At 52.1% G+C, this 18,206-nt stretch overlaps 1 protein-coding gene across 39 annotated transcripts in view; it reads right to left on the bottom strand.

Annotated features, from left to right (window-relative positions):
- Lrrfip1 (LRR binding FLII interacting protein 1) overlaps positions 1-18,206 on the bottom strand; it is a 71,570-nt gene that overhangs the window by 29,182 nt on the left and 24,182 nt on the right. For 14 of the 39 annotated variants that reach the window (XM_048808815.1, XM_048808842.1, XM_048808846.1 and 11 more), the window contains 7 exons: positions 15,870-15,908; positions 13,008-13,067; positions 10,708-10,770; positions 9,291-9,368; positions 7,680-7,724; positions 6,536-6,601; positions 3,045-3,122 (listed from right to left, as the gene is read on the bottom strand). The exons of 11 other annotated variants lie outside the window; for them this stretch is intronic. In XM_048808815.1, coding sequence (XP_048664772.1) covers positions 3,045-3,122; positions 6,536-6,601; positions 7,680-7,724; positions 9,291-9,368; positions 10,708-10,770; positions 13,008-13,067; positions 15,870-15,908 — 429 coding nt within the window. The remainder of the gene's footprint in view (positions 1-3,044; positions 3,123-6,535; positions 6,602-7,679; positions 7,725-9,290; positions 9,369-10,707; positions 10,771-13,007; positions 13,068-15,869; positions 15,909-18,206) is intronic. 14 more of the 39 variants (XM_048808816.1, XM_048808821.1, XM_048808825.1 and 11 more) reach the window with 8 other exon arrangements.

Raw genomic sequence — 18,206 nt, 5'->3', positions numbered from 1 at the left:
GAAGGAAGAAAAGGAAGGAAGGAAGGAAGAAAAGGAAGGAAGGAAGGAAGGAAGGAAGGAAGGGAGGAAGGAAGAAAGAAAGAAAGAGCAGAAAAAGAAAGCTTATGTGCCTGGCCAGAGTTCCAAGTCAGAAATGAGACTGTGACATCTGAACTGCCCCGGTGCACTTCCGGCTCAGCGTCCCTCCTACAGACCAGGCTGGAGGGCCACTGGCCTTTGCCATGCAGCCTCCCAGGCACCACCCCTGACCTAGAAGGGCCAGGGAGCCTGGGTACAGCCTTCCCATCTTCTTCTCACTAACAAGGCTGAACACACCCACCAACACTTTCTGTTGGTCTAGTAGCCCCAAATACACACCTGCCCCCTTACAATGGTGTAGCCTCCTCAGGACACAGAAAACAGAAATGGTGCCATTCAATGTGAGGGGAGCGGTCTTGGAAACGATGCAAGAGTGGCTAGCTTAGTTCTGTCTTCAGATACCAAGGAGATGCTAGTCTCTTGGCCCCACATCCTTAAGATAGACACAGGATACTGTAACTGTGTCCCCTGGGAACTGTCTTCACCATACAGAGGCACCTGTAAGGCTCTGAAAACCACTAACAGGCAGTCCCCTACCAGTAGAGGTGCCAGGATGAGGCCAAGGACAGCCCCTCCCATGCATGCCTTGGGATTCTAATCTTTGCTCACTAAATGTACCAACAGGAGGACTACTGGTCAACCTTTGTGCAATGAGCAATTGACTAAGAAAGAATTGCCCTATCTCTATAACGACCTGAAAACCCAGCACTGGAGAGGCTGGAGCTCCCACACCATGTTTTTTTTTCCAACAACAGCACAGCCCCAGCCCCAAGAGAAGGCTGGGGCTCCAGGTCCGGACTCAACTGGGCCCAGTCCTCCTCTGCCCAAGTCACAGAGACTACCCCACCCCACCCTCTGTTTAGGGCCATCTACTACACCCATTTTTTAAAAATTTTTTTAGTTGTTGATGGACCTTTATTTTTATTTATCTGTTGGTGCTGACAATTGAACCCAGTGCCTCACACATGCTAGGCGAGTGCTCTGCCACTGAGCCCCAGCCCCAGCCCAACTATTACACCCATTTTATGGAGTTAATTTTCCACAAATTTAGAAAGCATGCAACGAAGAAATTTGCGTCTGGTTTGTCTTTCTAGTAAAGTGACTATACGGTGCCATCATTTTGAAACTTCATCATGATGCTGGAATAAATCCAAACAAAATTTCTAATGATGTCAAATAATCAGGACTTATGATTCCACGTGTCACCTGATTACACCAGGTAGGGGGCACGGAAGGTGTCTGGGATTCTTTGAAAGTGAAGCTACTTCCCCCATCAATTGAAAATCTCCTATTTTTTTTCTCCCAAAACTGAGTGTTTAAGAGAGTACTCTACATAAGGAGAGTGATGCTACATGAAATTTATCGTGGAAAACCTTTGCTCTCTCTGAGATAAGTTCAGGTATGTTTTGCTGCCACAGAGCACGAGACACCCAGTGCGACAACCCAAGCTCGCAGGTGGACACCTGCAGGCCGTGGAGAGCAGGGCACCCCAGCCCCCCAGCAGGCCCTGGTGAGCAGGGCCCCCCAGCATGGCAGCGACCTGCCTGCAGTGTAACAAGAGGCTGTCAGGTTTTAACAAGGAAGTTGTGCGAGGCTGAAGAGGGGACATCTTGTTGATGGCTCTGGGAGAGACTCAGCCAGGAGCGGGGCCTCGAGTTTCTGTGGCACCTGCAGCCACGTGCCCAGTGCACAGGTCTGACTCCTTGGAGCACGTGGCTTCTACGCCTGCAGTGGGTCATACTCCCCTATGATACCAGGTGGCAGGGTATGTGCGTGTGCGACTCACACGGGGCAGTCCCCGTGTCCACCAGGCACGGGCCTCCACTCTAACACCTGCTCCTTCTGAGCTCTCGTCCTTTCTAGGCCACAAGATGTGGCTGCCTACCAGTGATGAAGGGCATTCGGCCTTGCACCATGGGAACTGAGCTGTGCAGGGAATTGGGGCTGCTCGACTAGGCCGTGGGGCTCAGAGCTGCCAGGGACCCCACAGGCTCCTCTGACCGAGGGAGCCATCCTGGTGTGAACCCCACAGCTGTGAAGGTCTGGGCTGCTTCAAAACAAGCCACCCGGCAGCACCACACTGGGAAACATGGACCACAGCGAGGGACACTTATGCCCTCGGGGCCTCAGCTCCACAGCTACTTTACTACCAGGAGCACGGCCTGGGTTTCAGACACCAACACAGGGCAGTATGGTGCTAAGTGACTAAGTTGAGGGCCACATTAAGCTTCTCTGAGGCTGGTGGTCTGGATACAAGTGAGAGGAAGAGAGCGGCCTGGCCGTCTGCCCTTCTCCACAGGGCTCGCCAGCCCCCGAGGGCCCCTGGCCCTGGGAAGAGGATGATCAAGTAGCCTCAAATGAAGCCTCAGATCTGGTGAGACCGAGTCTGCAGCTGTGAAGACCCCGGGCAACCCACACTCAGGACACTTAACAAGGAGAAGGCCAGCCACAGGCCCTTGCTTCCTGAAGCCAGGCCAGCTGTGCTGAGCCACAGACAGTGTGCCGTGGAGGACCGACAGGCGGTGAACACCAGGCAGGGGCACCGCAGGTCTGCACTGGCTTCTGAAAACCACTGGTTCCAACAACTGGTAACATTTCAAAGGAAACATGAAGGCAGGCCTTCAAAATTTTACAGGAAAAAACCAGCACACCCCGCACATGGCCATGTTCTGCCTTCTACCGTCCAGGGTTCCCCTCCGGGACTCCCACGTCTAGGCACGGTCAGCAGTTTCTTACATTTATGGTCCATGAGAAATTCAGCAACACAACCGGATGCCCCTAACAGTAGCCAAATGTGGACCCGTTTCCCTCAATCCTGTTTTTATTTAAGCCTGAAATGAAACGTGGAGAGGTCTTCGGCCTTCCTCCCATGCTGGCTCTGAAGACAGGGGTCACTTGTAAAGGATAGAGAAGTGCAGGACGAGGGCAGGAGGAGACAGGAGGCAAGGGCAGCAGGGGCAACTTACCACAGGGCTGGCCCGCGCCGAGCTGGCCCTGGAGGAGGCACGGGAGCTGGAGTTGAGGTGGCCACTGTACTCTGAGGGCTGGCCGTCGCCGCAGGCCACACACATAGAGACAAGGAACAGGGTCAGCCATGAAGCAACGAGCATGGAGGCCGCTGGAAGCACACTTGTTAGTCGCAGAGCTGGCCCACGCAAGGCAGAGGAAGAGAGGCTGGTTAGGGAGCAACCGCACTGGGAAAGGAACCGGGCCTGGCACGGCCAACGGCACCCACTATAGATGGCAACATCCCGAGATCACAGAGCCCTCAGGAAGGAGCAGTGGCACCGAGTGTCTGCCACGCCTCGCCTGTGCACAGAGCACGGGTGGTAGGAGGGACTGAGGGCCTAAGCTGCCTCCCGCAGGAGCTGAGGACGAGGACAGGGCGGGCGCTCAGCGCCGACCTAGGGAGGAGTCTGCTTCTCTATTTTCCACATGGAAACAAAGTAAGACTCAGGTTAGTTCAGAGCTGTCCGTGGCGTTCTCAGAGTGCCAGGTTGCCGCCCAGGGCCTGCGTGGGTCTCTGCCTGCCTACCCCTCATCTCCAACCCTCTCCCACTCCCGGGAAGGACCGTGCCAGCGACAGCGCAGTCTGTAGCTGTGGCCTCTCAGCTCTGCCTTGGAGCCAGTCTTAGACACATTCCATGTTTTTCAAAAAAGTGCTTCCCCTCTCTGCAGAAGGCAGGGCTGGGGAAGGCCGGCCATGGACACCACTTAGGGCTTCAAGCACCGAGCAGAGCCTGACGTGTCATGAAGTAGACCTTCAGGACAGCCCACGGCCCCTCCACTACAGCTCTAGCCACCTCCCCTGCGCCAGGTACTTGACCCTCCTCTCTGCTGGGAGGTCCGCAGGGATCGTGCTCATCACAGGCCCAAGGAACCCTAGATCTTCAGTCTCATCTCAAACAGCACCTCTCAGTTTGCCTGTCTCCCCAGTAGGACACACCGGCCCTCCACCCCCGCAGAGTCCGTGTCCAGTCTGTTCACAAATGAACCTCCAGGGAGCAGGTGAGGACTGTCACGACCAGTACTTGGTGAATGAATGATTCCAACTGTTGACCATCAAACATTAATTGGAAGAATCAAATCTCTCCCAGGGCTGGGGGCCAGCAGGGCCAGGTTCCCCAGACCCGTTTACCCATGCTGACTTCTTTATGGGAAAAAACGAGCAACACTGGGCAACATTGCTGTGTGGGCACCGTGTGGGACACACCCTGCACAGCTGGCACAGGGGAGGTTCCCCATGGTGAGGACAGGAGGCTCACTGGCACGGCCGGCTGAGAGCTCAACGTAACGGAAACCCTGAAGTCAGCCCATTAAGGCAGAATTATTTTGCCTCCCAGTTTACAGACACAGACAAACCCTACTACGTTCCATGCTCTCTGCACCTGGCTTATGGCGCCACAGGTCAGGCGACTGCTCCAGGGCTTACTGCAGGCCCAGTTCCCCAGGCAGAAGGGTTCCTGGGGCAGACGGCCCAACCTGAGCAAGCTACCAGCCTGTCTCCAGGACCTGTGCCCCCTCATGTGTGGGAGTCGTGTGACCGGGGGTGGGGCACTAATGTAAGTCAGAAAGCTCAGTGTGAATCATGCCTCTGCCTCTTGTTGCCCATGTGGCTCTCATCTGTGACCGGACCAGACAGAGGGCCAAGGATGAAAAAGAGGTTGTGTCTCAGTTTGAGCTTGTCTCTGCAGGCTTCCCAGCTCCAGGATCAGACAAGGCCACTGATGGTGACGTCCCAGGGCTCAAAATGCCTGAGGGAACCCCTCCACACAGAGCCCTCAGCCCAGCTCAGGGGCTGCGAGGGGCAGTTCCTGAGCTATCAGGGGCGGTGGCAAGTCCTCCAAGGTGGGCCCAGGACTGTCCTGGGCAGGCCTAGGATCCCTGAAGTCATAGCCACTCGGCTGGGGCTGGGTCCTTGCTGGACTCTCCTTGGCTGAAAGACGAGAAGCCTCAGTACCACACTCCCAAGGCTCATCTGCAGCCACGGGCCAGACATCTCTGTCAAGAATCCCTTCCCCAGGCCCAGCCTGTGGAACCTGGTTAACAAAGCGTGCTGAGCTCCCTCCGTGTGAGTGCAGCACCTGGCTGGCACCAGGGTCCTGGCCACCAGTGCAGGGGTCTGTGTTGCTGAAACAAGATGGACTTTTAACCCAGGCTCCTCCACCTCACTGCCACGCAACCTGCACAGGAGGCTGAAATCCCTGCCATGAAAAAGCACTCCGGGGCCATGCTCCATGGGTTGCTACCCCACAGTGTCCCCAAGGCGCTGCTTAATGAGCCTCTGGGGGCCTCCAGCTGTGGGGCTTCACAAGCTCTGCCATGGCCGCCAGAAGACAGCCAGGGCTTGGAAAGGCTTGTCCTCCTGAGAATCAGTCCATGCCCTCTTTTCTGATCAAGACAAGCACTTAGCAGCTCTTCATCCTCACAGGACAGGACAGGGCTCTCCTGCCTTAAGCATGGCCTGTCGGCTCTCTAGTGGCCTGCCAAAGGGTTTAAGAACTAGAAAAAACATTTAATGTATAGGGAGTTACATTAAATGATTTATGCCACACAGAACTCCATCCCTGTTTACATATCAACCAGGACTGGTGCTGTGCCAACTAACAGTTGAACTTGATAGTCATAAAAATTAAACTATAAGGAAAACTGTAGGTCACACTGACTTGCTTCAAAAGAATTGACGAACATCTACGATGGTTGGAGAAACAGCTTGATTAATCATAAAACTGGATTTAGCCGATTAAGTAGCTGATTACTTTCAAAAGCAAAATTATAAAGGTGGTTCAGGTATTTCTTAGCAGGCCATTACCCTCCACGGAGGGTCTGAGGAGGAGTGGCCAGTGTAGTGCGTCCTCGCGGGCAGCACAGGTCAGAACAGAGTGTGTGGCCCCGGCGGGGGGCAGCCCTTCCAGTTGGGTCACCCGCTTCCACAGCTCCTGCTCATTCCCGTTTTGTCACTATTTCCACTCATTCACCAGCAAATATTCACTCTACAGCTACTACCCCCTTACTGTGACCGCAATTGTCATTTCAGATCCTTTGAAGAGAAGGCAGAAGGACCATGGGTAGAGAAAGGAGGTGACACTCATGCCTGTTCGAGTCCTCAGACTCGCTCGCCTTCCTCGGCCACTGAGAGGGGAAATAATCTGTGACTCTCCAATCCCCTTGCCTTCTCTTGCTTCTTGTCAGGGTTAGCAAGGGAAGAGAGCGGATGAAACTCAACTCAGGCTGGTCTCCCTGTGACCTCAGTATGGACCTACTGGGGACACTGGGCCAACAGCCAGAGATTCCACAATTCAATTACCCCTGACCCTCATTACAGTGGGAAAATGAGAGGAGACAGCGCTTCCTCCCTGTGACGGTCTGTGCCTCCCATGACTGGAACTGCTCCCGGCAAGTGCTCCCAAGGGACATGCAGCAGGCAGGACAGGGTGGCAAACAGACAGCGCCTTACAGCACGGGAACCGCAGGCGCCGCCCCGCCGAGCCCCACTGAGGCTGCTCTCATCAAACAGAGACACCTGCAAGCAGAACAGACTGTCAGCACGGTGCCTTCCCGTCCCCAGGTACCCAGAAAACACGGAAAACGTGAGCCAAGGAGGAGTGACACGTGCCAGGGCTCTCCTGGGAAGCCCTGTGCAGGGCAGGCTCGACGCCACCTCGCCAGCCCAGAGCCAGGGAGCAGGGTGAAGAACATGCAGGAATCAGGAGGGATGAGTTCCACTGCCGTCAATGAGCATGCAGCTAAACGCCACAGGTCACTTAGATCGGCTAGCTGAAGAGCATTCCATGCTGAGGAGAAACACGTGACTTCAGAGTTAAAACATCAGATAATTCAGACATCCGGAATTTGGTCAAACATCCTGGATTGTCAATTTTTTTTTTAATTAAAAAAAGTATTCTATGTGAGGTGACTTTGGAATAAAAAATTAAATTATGTTAATTATAGGTTTAATGTTGAATAGTTTGTAACTCTTTAAATGTTGCTAAGTAGAAAACAGAGTATTCGATTACCTTGAAAATCCTACGTATTAGTCACAAAAACAGGAGCTTACGATACCACAAGTGGCGACGTCAAAGTGGCCCAGTTTAAAGGAGCTCTGACCTTCCCTCTTCCCTTAGAACACACTGGCTTGGTATTATATTTTTAAATGATATGTGTGCAATCTGATGGGAATTCAGGAAGTTACTAACATAGTTACTTTGAATACTGTTTTCCTGCATAGCATAAGTACCTGTATTTAAAACTGGAAAATTTCACAGTAATAGAGGAACAAAGATCAGCATCAGTTAACCATTTTCCTCTCTGCCAGCAGGAAACCTACATGTTGCCATTGCTCTATTCCTGACCAACGATCCTACCCAACACCAGTCTGACGGCCACTGTCAGCAGTCGGGGAGACAAAACTCTGATCTGGCCACGGAGCACTGATGGACACCACGGGGGACTGACGGACACCACGGCACACGTAAGCTCCTGTAAAGGCACAATCCCCCGTGGGGCGGAAAACACCCCATGCACGTGTGTGGGTGGAGGGGCACACGCATTGGGGGGCGAGCAGGTGGGGCGAGGAGGTGCCGCCCAGGGAGCACACGCACCCGGTACCTCCCCGCAGGCCGGGCAGCGCTGGACAGATAGCAGGGCTGGAGGACGAAAGCAAATGGCAGGTGTTTAAAGCCTTGAAAAAGACAGCAAGAGAGGAGTGACAAGGCCACCTAAGGGTTCAGTTATCGTGACAGAAAGCAATGGTCAGAGGGAAGAAGGCCAGGCCGGCCTCGGTCTCAGCAGGTTCAGAGCTCAGATCTGGGATTCACAGGGAGGGAAAACCCGGGATGCCTCTCAGGCCTTGGCCCCCGGAGTCTGCAGCAGGCATTTCCTACTCACTTCTCTTCGGGGAGTTCTGGAAAAAAGGACGGGAATGAGAAGGAACTGCGGCAGGGCGGACAGCCCCACCAGGGCGCCACACCACCCTGGGGTCCTGCTGTGGTCGGCCCTGGCACTGAGGGTCACACCTGCCACAGTTCAACCTGCCGAGGACTGAAAACACCTGGAAAAACAACTGTACCCGTCTTGGACACGTACAGAGAGTTTCCTGTCCCTGTTCCCTAAACAGCACAGTGTGACAACATTCACACGGTATTGGGCACCATAAGGAACACAGGCACTGTGCACAGGTCCTATGCAAGTCACACGGCAGTTTACACCAGGGGCCTGAGCATCGGTGAGGGTTGCTATTGGGGGTTCTGGGACCCCCCCCCCCAGGTACTGAGGGGTGCCTCTAAGTGAGTGCAGGGAGGAGAGCAGCAGAACAGCATGGGTGCTTCTATCCGAGGACAGCAGTGACAGTCCTCGGCACACTAAAGGGAGTTCTAGGCCAGCTTCGATGGTCAGGGCTGACATGTCCTGTCAAAGGTGACTCCACACCTGGAACACACATGAGGGGACACTCTGGAGCACAAAGGCAGCTCACCAGGGCACAAAGATTTAGCTTCAGGGAGTCAGGACTCATTCAGAGGCTCACAGCAGCGGGCATGCTGGACCAGCAGGGGAAAGCCAGTCGTGACCGGCCACAGGTCACTGAGCAGCTCATGTCTGCAGACCCGAGGACAATTCAACCTCTGAACCACGATGCGCACTTGGACTTCCGACACTGACCTCTGCTTTGGAACAGGACTTGTAAACCTACAGCCAGGAAGGCCAGGGCCCTCCGCTGGCCCTGCCCATGGCCGTGCGAAAACAGGAAACAGGGAGAGAAAGCCAAACAAATGACTCTGCTCTGCCCGCCTCTCCAAGAAGGAGCCAAATGGTGCACAGAAATCTTCCAAATTGCTTCCTGGACACATTTACAAAAGAAAAATATTTTTTAAAAAACAAATTGAAACTCCAAATGGGGGAACAATTGCTGGAAATGGAGGGACCCGAGAGACTAACTTTCTGGACTTGAGTTTTAAAAAATATACATTTCATAGAACTCTGCTTTTCCTGAAGTCCACTTTTCCGTATTAGGTCCTAAATTATTTTAGATGTTTTTTTTGTTTAAGACTGAGAAAAGTCTTAGCAAAATATTGGAGCCAATCAAAACACCCACTGAGATCTGCTCCACAGACCTCGTCTATCAGAGGTTGAAGTATCCACTGAAACAACACTTCAGCAATTTAAGTGCCACACAGAGGAGAGGAGGGAGAAAGGGATGGGAAAGGAGAACAGACCCGGTTTCCATTCTGGGCAGACAGGGGCTTGTGAGCAAGGCCACCAACAGGAAGCCCAAGGTCGGAGCAGGAGAGTCCCTGTAATCAGAGAAAGTGGTGGGTACAGGGGGACAGCCTGCACCTTCACTGCATCTCAAAGGTGCTTCGGTGCCAGCGACTCAGACAAAATCACCCCCACAGCCAACCCGTGCAGGGCAGGTGCCAATGAGGCAGAGCAGGAAGACGGTCAGGAGGAAGTGGGCGGCTGGGCCAGTGAAAGGAGCCGGCCGCTATGGAGACCAACCTTGGAGTCTACACGCAGGAGGAAAAAAAGATGTGATTTTAATTGCTAACAAGACCCAAGAGGTTGTAGTCTTTGTAACTTGACTTCTAATTTTTAGAGTTTGGTAGGAAAAATTCCAAGCCAGGAATCTGCAGGGCTGGTCTCCCAGCCGACTCCTTTGGCTGGCACTTACATGATGGCATGCACCCAGGACTCACAGAAGAGGTGATAAACCAAGTGGCACAATTCAGAGACCACAGGACAGGGGGATGCTACTGCATGAACTAACAGACTCCCCCCCCCCCCCAAAATGACTCACCCAAATCAAAGGGTCGGGGCAGGGGGGACTTAAAAAGTCAGTCCGGGAGTTGTAAATCCTTTGTCCCATGTTGAGACCTATCCATTTCACATCTAACTGTTAACTGACGAGGACTATCTTTCATTTTATTTTATTTTTGCTTTTAGTTGGAAAAAAATCTCGATAATTGGTTCTTCCTAGTTATACATGATCATCTTCTATTTTAGAACAAGTACCCCGGCTCATCAAAAAGAAGAAGGAAATAAAGTTTTCTGAATGAATGTAATACTACTTTGGTGTTTACATCTCATCTACTATTCAGTAAAAAAAAAAAAATCCTAGGAGGCTCAGCAGCTCAGCTCATAGGCTGATCAGCAACCAGGAGCTGTGTCTGTCAGGATCAGGGTCACCTTGAGCTCTCGGTGTGCAGCAGGAACCGTTGTGATGATGCCTGGATTGGACCGGATTTTCATTCCAAGTCTAGTCCAGCCCTGAGAAACTGCCACGGAGTGTGTAGGGCCCTATAAAATAACATTGCTCAGGAACTGTCAAGGAAAGAAGGCCAAGATATTCCTCTCAAGGAGTTCTAATTAAAAAGTCTACAAAAAAAAAAAAAATGCACGTTCTTTCACGGTAGTCCATGGAGAACCACAATTCACACTCCAAGGCAAGACAGTTGAGGTGGTCTGAATGAAGTATCTCAGGATAATCCCTCCGCAAAAGTTTAACAAAACATCAATCCAAATGAGAACCCATGGCATGTTAGAGAGGAGAGCCGAGTGCACACACACACAGCGCATGCTATGAAACCTGCAGTCTCTGAAGAAAGGGTGTGAAAGATTTGAATGGAAACCAACCAACTTCTCCTCCCTGCATGATGACAACGTGGAGAATCTGCCGTCACCGCCAGAGCTGGAATTCTGAGCACCAAAGAAGGAGACATTTTTAAGTGATGAGTACCTGCTTCAAGTCCAGAAGCACAGCCTGGCCCATCCGCCAGGCAGAGATAAAACAGAGCTGGCCCCAGCAGCCCAGGAAGGCTGGCGTGGCTGGTGCAGCAGCGGGAGAGTTCATGTTTCAGGAACCTCTCGCGGAGCCCGGTAGCTGACCTATTACTATGTCGTCACCTGCTAAATCTCATGCCAGACTGCCTACAACCTCCCAGTCTGAACTTTCCTCATCACATCTTCTAAGGTAGCTGGAATCCTGCTTATCATAGAATTTTTACTTTCTTCAGCCCAGCACACCCGAGGACAGGTGGAACCTCAGGGGGTGGCTCGTCCCCCTCCAGCTGAGACCTCTGTCCACAGAAGGAAACTGCCCTTATGATGTCTTGAGTGTACATTTAATTATTATAAATTTTTGCAGTGCTGGGAGGGAACTCAGGGCCTCACACATGCTAGGCAAGTGTTCTACCACTGAGTCACACTCCAGCCCTTGAGCACGTTTAAAAAATATCAGATCCCTCCAGAATGCAGAGGGAGGTGACGTGTGTGCAGTTTTGAATGTGGCTAGGAAGGTGTCAAGGTCAAGCAGTTCTGCTAGGGAGACTGCGGTCCCCTGCGGGAGGAAGCGGGTATCATTCCCTCCTGCAGGCGGGAGTGGACGTCGCATTCCTGTCCACTCTTCTCCAAGCTCATGCTTGCGCAGCTCTGCTCTGGGAGCTTCCTAAAGAGGGGCTCAGGGAGGTTATTTTGTTCTTTGAACACTCTACTTTCAGATTATTTTTAAAATCAGTTTTACATCCAATTTCGTCCTGTGAGCAGTTTTGTAAACAGATCCTTTTGTATTTGATTTCTACAGGCTTTATCTAAATCTTAATCATGATGCATATTTTTACTTTCTCAAAGGTTAAACTAAGTCATTATCTGCATAATGTGGAGCTTGATGTCACCCTGTATTGTCATGGGCATGCTGGCTACATTAGGGATGACCCACAGGTCCACCTAACATTGGGAAAAGCTACACTAAAGAACTTCGGAAGTAACTTCTAAGCCCACACTGCGCCGCTCGGTGACCACTTACAGTAAAACAACCTATCAGGAGGCAAAGCTACAAACTAGTCTATAAAACTCCACCGAGTAGTGGTCTGGTGGCCACCAGGAAGTACAGTCTGCAAGTCTGCGACACTGCAGCCAGTCAGCAAGCTGTCAACGTGGCCGCTGTGCAGAGCAGGCAGCTCCTGTCCCGAGCTCTGCACTCCTTTAGAGAAGCGCAAGGCAAGGCCACAAGAGGAGCTGTAGGCTGGGAGGGATGCAAAGTCTGCAAGGAGCAGAGCTTAGAGGAAATACAATAAAGACACTTGTAATCCTAAGCAGGCAGGAGAAGGCTAAAGCAACCTGTTCAGCCAGTTTTGGAAAGCTGAGACTGTGTTGGTTTAGTAGGGCGGGGTGGGGGTGGGGGTGGGGGTGGGGGGTGCTCTGTGTTACCCACTTGAAGTCTAGAAATATAATTTAAGTGTTTGTAATATCTCAACGTAATTTAAAAAATTGACAATAAGAACAGAACATTTTAGATCACTTAACACAAAAAGAGACCTGTGGCAGCTCACGAGGCTTCGTTAGCTGTACCCAGCTTACCTTCCGAAATCCCCAGGGACTAAATGTCCCCCACGCCCCTGCGGCAGCCTGTACCTCTCTCCCCTGAGCAGCCCTCTGCTTCTGCCTCCCACCCTCACCCCTGAGCAGCCAAACACTGCAATTTAGTTCTCTTCCTTTTCCTTTCCAGGGAAACACAGGCCCTCGCAAAAGAAAAACATTAAAACTACAAACAAGAAATGCGAACTGGGAAGACGTTGGACTTAAGTGTTGGTGAAAGCCAAATACACCACCACACACACTATACGCACGAACCGAGGGCCTCAAGACAATGAAAGAGGGAGACTTTACTTCTAGGTAGTGTTAAACTTAAGAGAGTCCTATCAATATCAGCTTCTTACCTACCTCCTACCACATCAGTCATCCTGAGAATGTTGAATAATAACATTCAGGGAATGTTTACTAGTTGGAAAACATTATCTTTCTTTCTATCATGTGTTAGAAAAAGAAGAGTCCTGCTATAATATAAAAAGAGGAAAAAAGCTGAATTTAGCAATAAGTCTTAGAAGCTTTGAAGCAACCTGCTTGAATTTCATGCCATGCAAGTTGACTGTACTGACCCTGCCAGATCTTCTACTCAGGGACTGCGATCCATATAATTCTCCATCATAACCATTGGTCTGTGTCAATGAAGAAAAGAGAAAAATTAACATCAGTATATAAATGAGGATGTGGCTACTGACAGCAAGGAAAAATCAGCCAGGTTTAGATGGAGTTTCCTTAGTGCAGGGGATGGTTGGCAAGCTTGGGGCAGCACAAATCCTGGTGGCCCCCAAATGGCCTCCTTGCAACCCCAGAGGAAACAGAGCTCTGAGCTGATCAAGTCATGGGCTTCGTGTCACATGTCACCCTGGGTCCTACAGTGTGCAGTGGAGGGAAGCACACATGCTGGGGTCCAGTTCTATGCGGGAGCTGTGCAAATCCTAGCTATTGAGAGGGCTGGCTGCCAAGCGGGGGTGGGGGTGGGGGGCACAGACTCAGTCAGAGATTTCAGGTCTTGGTTCAGGGTAAGTTCTGGAACATTACAGCTTAGTATGAAATACCTTCATGCGATCCAGAAATTGTTTCTAATCAATCTGCAATTAAATGCAAAAGTTCACCAAAGAAAAACTGTTGCTGGTGGACGACATTTTCTCTACTACTTCTCCATTCCCAGTCCTCCCACTTCATGTCTCATCTTGAGACCTGAGCACATCCCTAATGATCTCATAATCCGTGCTCCAGGAGTAAAAGAGGACGAGCATGTTAAACGCCTGCCTTCTCCCCCTCCTTCTTGTCTCCCTGCCCAAGTCCGGGGCAAAAGCAGGGCTATAAGGAAAGGCTCTAATCAGTCTAGAAGGAAACTTCTGCTGATTCAAGGTAAGAGCTCAAGCGTCAGAGACTTAACCAGCTCCAGAGGGAGAAAGAGGGGGAGCCATCCACACACCTGATGAAGACGAAGGAGGTGCCACTGGGTCATGGACCCGAGTCCCAAACTCCAAACGGAAACCCTTAAGCAAATGACTTAATCCGCTGTACCTCCACATCCCCAAATCTACAGGGTCTCGCTGACCCTGTAGTGAGAAGCAGTCTGACCTTCTTACAGACCGCCACCACCCTCTCCTCTTGAATGGTGCATTTGGGTGGGTGGGGCTACTTCATAGGGCATGATGGTAAGAGAGGTCGACCAGAAGACAATAAAGTGCCCACAGGCAGCATATCAATGCCACCTAACATCAGGTCTCTAGTTCTGCTCGACAAAGTCTCTCTCTCCTTCCTGTGTGGTGTCCCCTTCTGCATGCTATTCACTGGTCAAGGCTACGAGAGGGCAGTCTGAAGGCGCCCTGTGTCACGGCCACTGGCATACTTCTCAGGGACACAGGCCCTGACCTAGGAAACTGGATGCTGCCAGGATCCAGGAGCAAGGTTTTATAGGGAGCTTCCAGGTGCAGCAACACAGAGGAACACTGCTGGAGGGAATACGAGAGGGCGTTCACAGACCAGCACTGTCCAGCAGAGGACGGACAAGGTTAAAAAGAGAGGCACTAGGAAGTGAAAGCCAAAGCACGCTCCTGACCCAGCTCACCTACACACCTACCCATCAAGGACTGGCTGGAAGCAAAATGCACTGTGAGTTTAAAACACAAAGGGTGGCCAGGAGCCACCTAAAAAGAGGTTGCCAAGGGGCTGGGGACGTGGCTCAGTGGTAGAGCACTCGACTAGCATGTGCGAGGCCCTGGGTTCGATCCTTAGCACCACATAAAAATAAATAAATAAAGGTATTGTGTCCACCTACAACTAAAAAAATATTTAAAAAAAAAAAAAAAAAGAAAGAAAGAAAAACAGGGTTGCCAGTACTTTCAATTCCTTAGAGAACAGAAGGACTGCCACACAAGGGCACTACGGAAGGGCTCTGTAGGTAAGTGACAGATGCTCTGTGAGGGATGCTTCCTGAATCTCATCGTGCCTTGTGCTTCCTGCAGGAGTTAGCTGGCCTCAACCTCACCAGGCCAGGACGGCTGCAGTGGCCACAGGAGATGGCCCTCCTCAGCCATCCCTTCCACCCAGAACTGGGGACCCCCGGAGGACCAAACACGCAGGGCAGGTGCACAGCTCTTGTTCCTAACCATTACCTTAAATACAAAAATACGTTCTAAAACAGGAATGTGTCAAATAATTTTTAAATGAAGTAGTAATAGATAAGCACAAAAGGCTTTGAAATGATGTCTTTAATGCGATTTCCTGTCTAATATGCTGACTTCAGTACCGAATCACCTTTGGCTGAGCTGTGCTTTCTAGTCAGACTGAATTTTTCTTCTTCTAAGAATAAAGTTTACAGGTTTTCAGAAAGCATAAGGCACAGAAACTCTCGGATTTATAAAAACAGCAATTCCAAGTTTAAATCAAAAGCCTCCGTTTTTGTGACTGGAACTGGGGTCTTTCTCAAGGAGTATTTTTTTGCAGAAGAGCCAAATGGTTGCCATTTAATTTGAATGGCTGTAGATTAGAAACAAATGCTTTTTTAAAAATCAGGCAAAATGACGTTACATTCAATCTTTTAAAGGAAATTTGAGGCCTTGGGAATCTTTGATCTGATGTGAGTTTCCCGAAGGCCCCCACTGACCCCCTTGTCTGGCATGCACAGAGCTGCTCACAGGGCCTGCGCCAGACAGTGGCACTCGAAGACACCTGGTGAGTGAGTGTCTGCGCACGGACATCCAGGTTCCAGGGCCACGTGCGAGGATCAGGCGGCCCCGGGAGATGGATCACAGACCCTGGAGGGGGACCCACCTTCCTAACCTCATCCTCTGAATTGTAGATGCACAAGACACACACACAGTGTTTCGCAAAGTCACCCCATGAGATTCCAGGAACATCGAGGGTTACTGTCTGTCACAGCACACGGTTAGGATCACACGGCAAAGTCCACACGAGTGTCTTACCCAGGCGTAGGGACCCCCGTACTCCACGTCAGGCTGCGACTGTCCGAACAAGGAAGGAAGAAAAACAACGGCAAGGAGAAGGGAGGTGAGTCAAAAGAGGAGAGAAACATGAAGAATGCATCGCTGAGACCTTAGACTAGGTTGGCTCACGACCTCTAGGACCTCTCTACACCTCTGAAAGAGTTCTGTGAGGAATAGGGCCACACAGAACCCCATTCCCCCAGGACCTAAAGCCCTGGAGGAGGGAATGAAGGCAGCCACCCACAATTCACAGACAGCCTGAGCAGCCCTTTCCCCTCGGGCACCGCACACTCGAGGTGAGCGGGGAGACATGCAAAGCTCATGATATCCAAAGTCTCGCTGTTCCGTGAGGCCATCCACACAGACCCAGGACAGCAAGGCCCCCGGTCCCTCTCAGGGTCAACAGCATTATTGGCTGAATGTGGAAAGCCTGTGTTGGGGGGGTTGAGAAATAAAAGATATAATCTTACACAAGAAATTACCAAGAAAAGATTTCAGAGTATTAAAATGCATGAAGCCAGCCTAAGTAGGTCTCATGTAGACATGCGGGAGGTGCGATTCCTCCCAGTCGAGCTGCCCTACTCAGGGGCACCAACCAGCACCTCCCGCCAGGCCCCAGGGGAGGGGAGCTGGGGCTATCACTGAGGGCTGAGACCCTGAGCAGGCCTCTTACACGCACTGTGACCATCGGGGCGGGGGGATGGGGGTGGGGGTGGTGGGCTCTCATCTCCAGGTCCACAGCCTCAGGTTCTGTGGGACTGAAGTTCTGAGGCACTCAGGCGGAGTCCATGAGGGGAAGAGTAGTGCAGCCACCTGGCTGGGATGACAACCTTCCACTCCCCCTCTCCCCCAGACAGCCCTCTAACTGTGGACTCCTCGTGAGGCTTCCTACCCAGAGACAAATACACCCCATACCTTGGCCAGGAACAGCGTCCGCAAAGAGACTTAGTTCATTCCTGGCAAAGGTGGCTGGAAGCAAAATGAAGGCCGCGTGACGCCGCAATGCTCACCAGCACTGCCATCGGTCAGACCCTCTGGGGTCAGAGAACCCTCTGAGAGTCTCGGGAAAGTGGAAATTCTTTTCCCCGAAAAACTAAGTGCGCACAGTGCTCATGCACTCTCTCAGGATCACGGATCTGACGACACTGCACTCCAACAGAGGTCTGGATCCGCTACCCCCCCCCCCATCTCTCTTATCCCTGTCAGTTCAGCTTTGCTCTCACCACTCCTTTCTCAAGGGTTCTCTTGGCAGAATCAGGATGCTACACCCAACGTCTCTGCTCCGCCCTCAGCAAGCCGCTCCCCTGGCCCTGCAGCTGTGCCTCCCCACCTGGTGTCCGGCCCTGGCCTGCTGGGTCTGCTTAGCAGCTGCCACGTCTGTGTCCTGGCCACAGGCTCGGCTCACAAGCTTTGCATCTACGGCATTTTGGTCACAAAGATCTTCCTTGTCTACAGTGGACTGTGTCAGAGGGACTTACAACTGTTAGCTAGTTCCAAATAGCAAAGGGGCACTTGCTTCAGAGGGATGCTGTCCAGCAAGATCATAGGGGACCCGCGTTTGCCACTGAAGAGTCAGTGACAGCAATGGTGGTTCAACAGCACAATGCACTGCCTCAAGAGGCTGCTCGGCAAGCACAGACCTGGCCAAGGGGTGGCTTGGTGACATCACTGTCACAGCTTTGAAAAGCAAGGTTCCCACTCAGGCAGCTCATCGGCAAAACGGACCTGGTGTCCTGGGACCAGCCCTCCTCACTAGCAGGAGACGCGCCTTCAACCCTGCAGTCCTCCTTGCTAGTGGGAGACGCACCTTCAACCCACGTGAACGGGAGCAAGATGCTCAGGCCGATGTACTAAGCAGGACCGTGGCCCTGCGTGTGTCCCACAGCGTGCACCGTGTCAGGTGCACCCATGAGGCCTTTGGAAAGTCAAGGAGGAACCACTGTTTTCAGCATCCTAGCTGATGAGAGGAGGGGTCCCGAGGGCAAACCTGGGTCTAGCCCTTCCGCCAGGCACCCCCTGCTGCCACGGGAACAGCACAGAATCAGACGAACTCACACCACTGTGACCAAGGCGGCCACTTCCAGGGGTGTGTGAGTGGGCTCACAGACCTGTCCAAGGACTGCAGGTGCCTTCACACTCCTGCTGGTCACCCTGGCAGTGCCCAGACAACGCTGAGCGAGGGAAACAACTGAAACCTGGCAGCTGCGCTCCGGGAGCAGCCACCACACCAGCACTCCCCCAGGACAAGCGCGAGACACCCAGCGGAGACACCCCCACAGCCACCAGACTTGAGCCAGCATCCCCCCCCCCCGTCAG

The sequence above is a fragment of the Marmota marmota genome, unplaced genomic scaffold (assembly GCF_001458135.2).
Source record: "Marmota marmota marmota unplaced genomic scaffold, marMar, whole genome shotgun sequence".
NCBI lineage: Eukaryota > Metazoa > Chordata > Mammalia > Rodentia > Sciuridae > Marmota > Marmota marmota.
The sequence above is the reverse complement of the archived record's forward strand: the minus strand, read 5'-3'. Positions and strand labels throughout refer to the sequence as shown.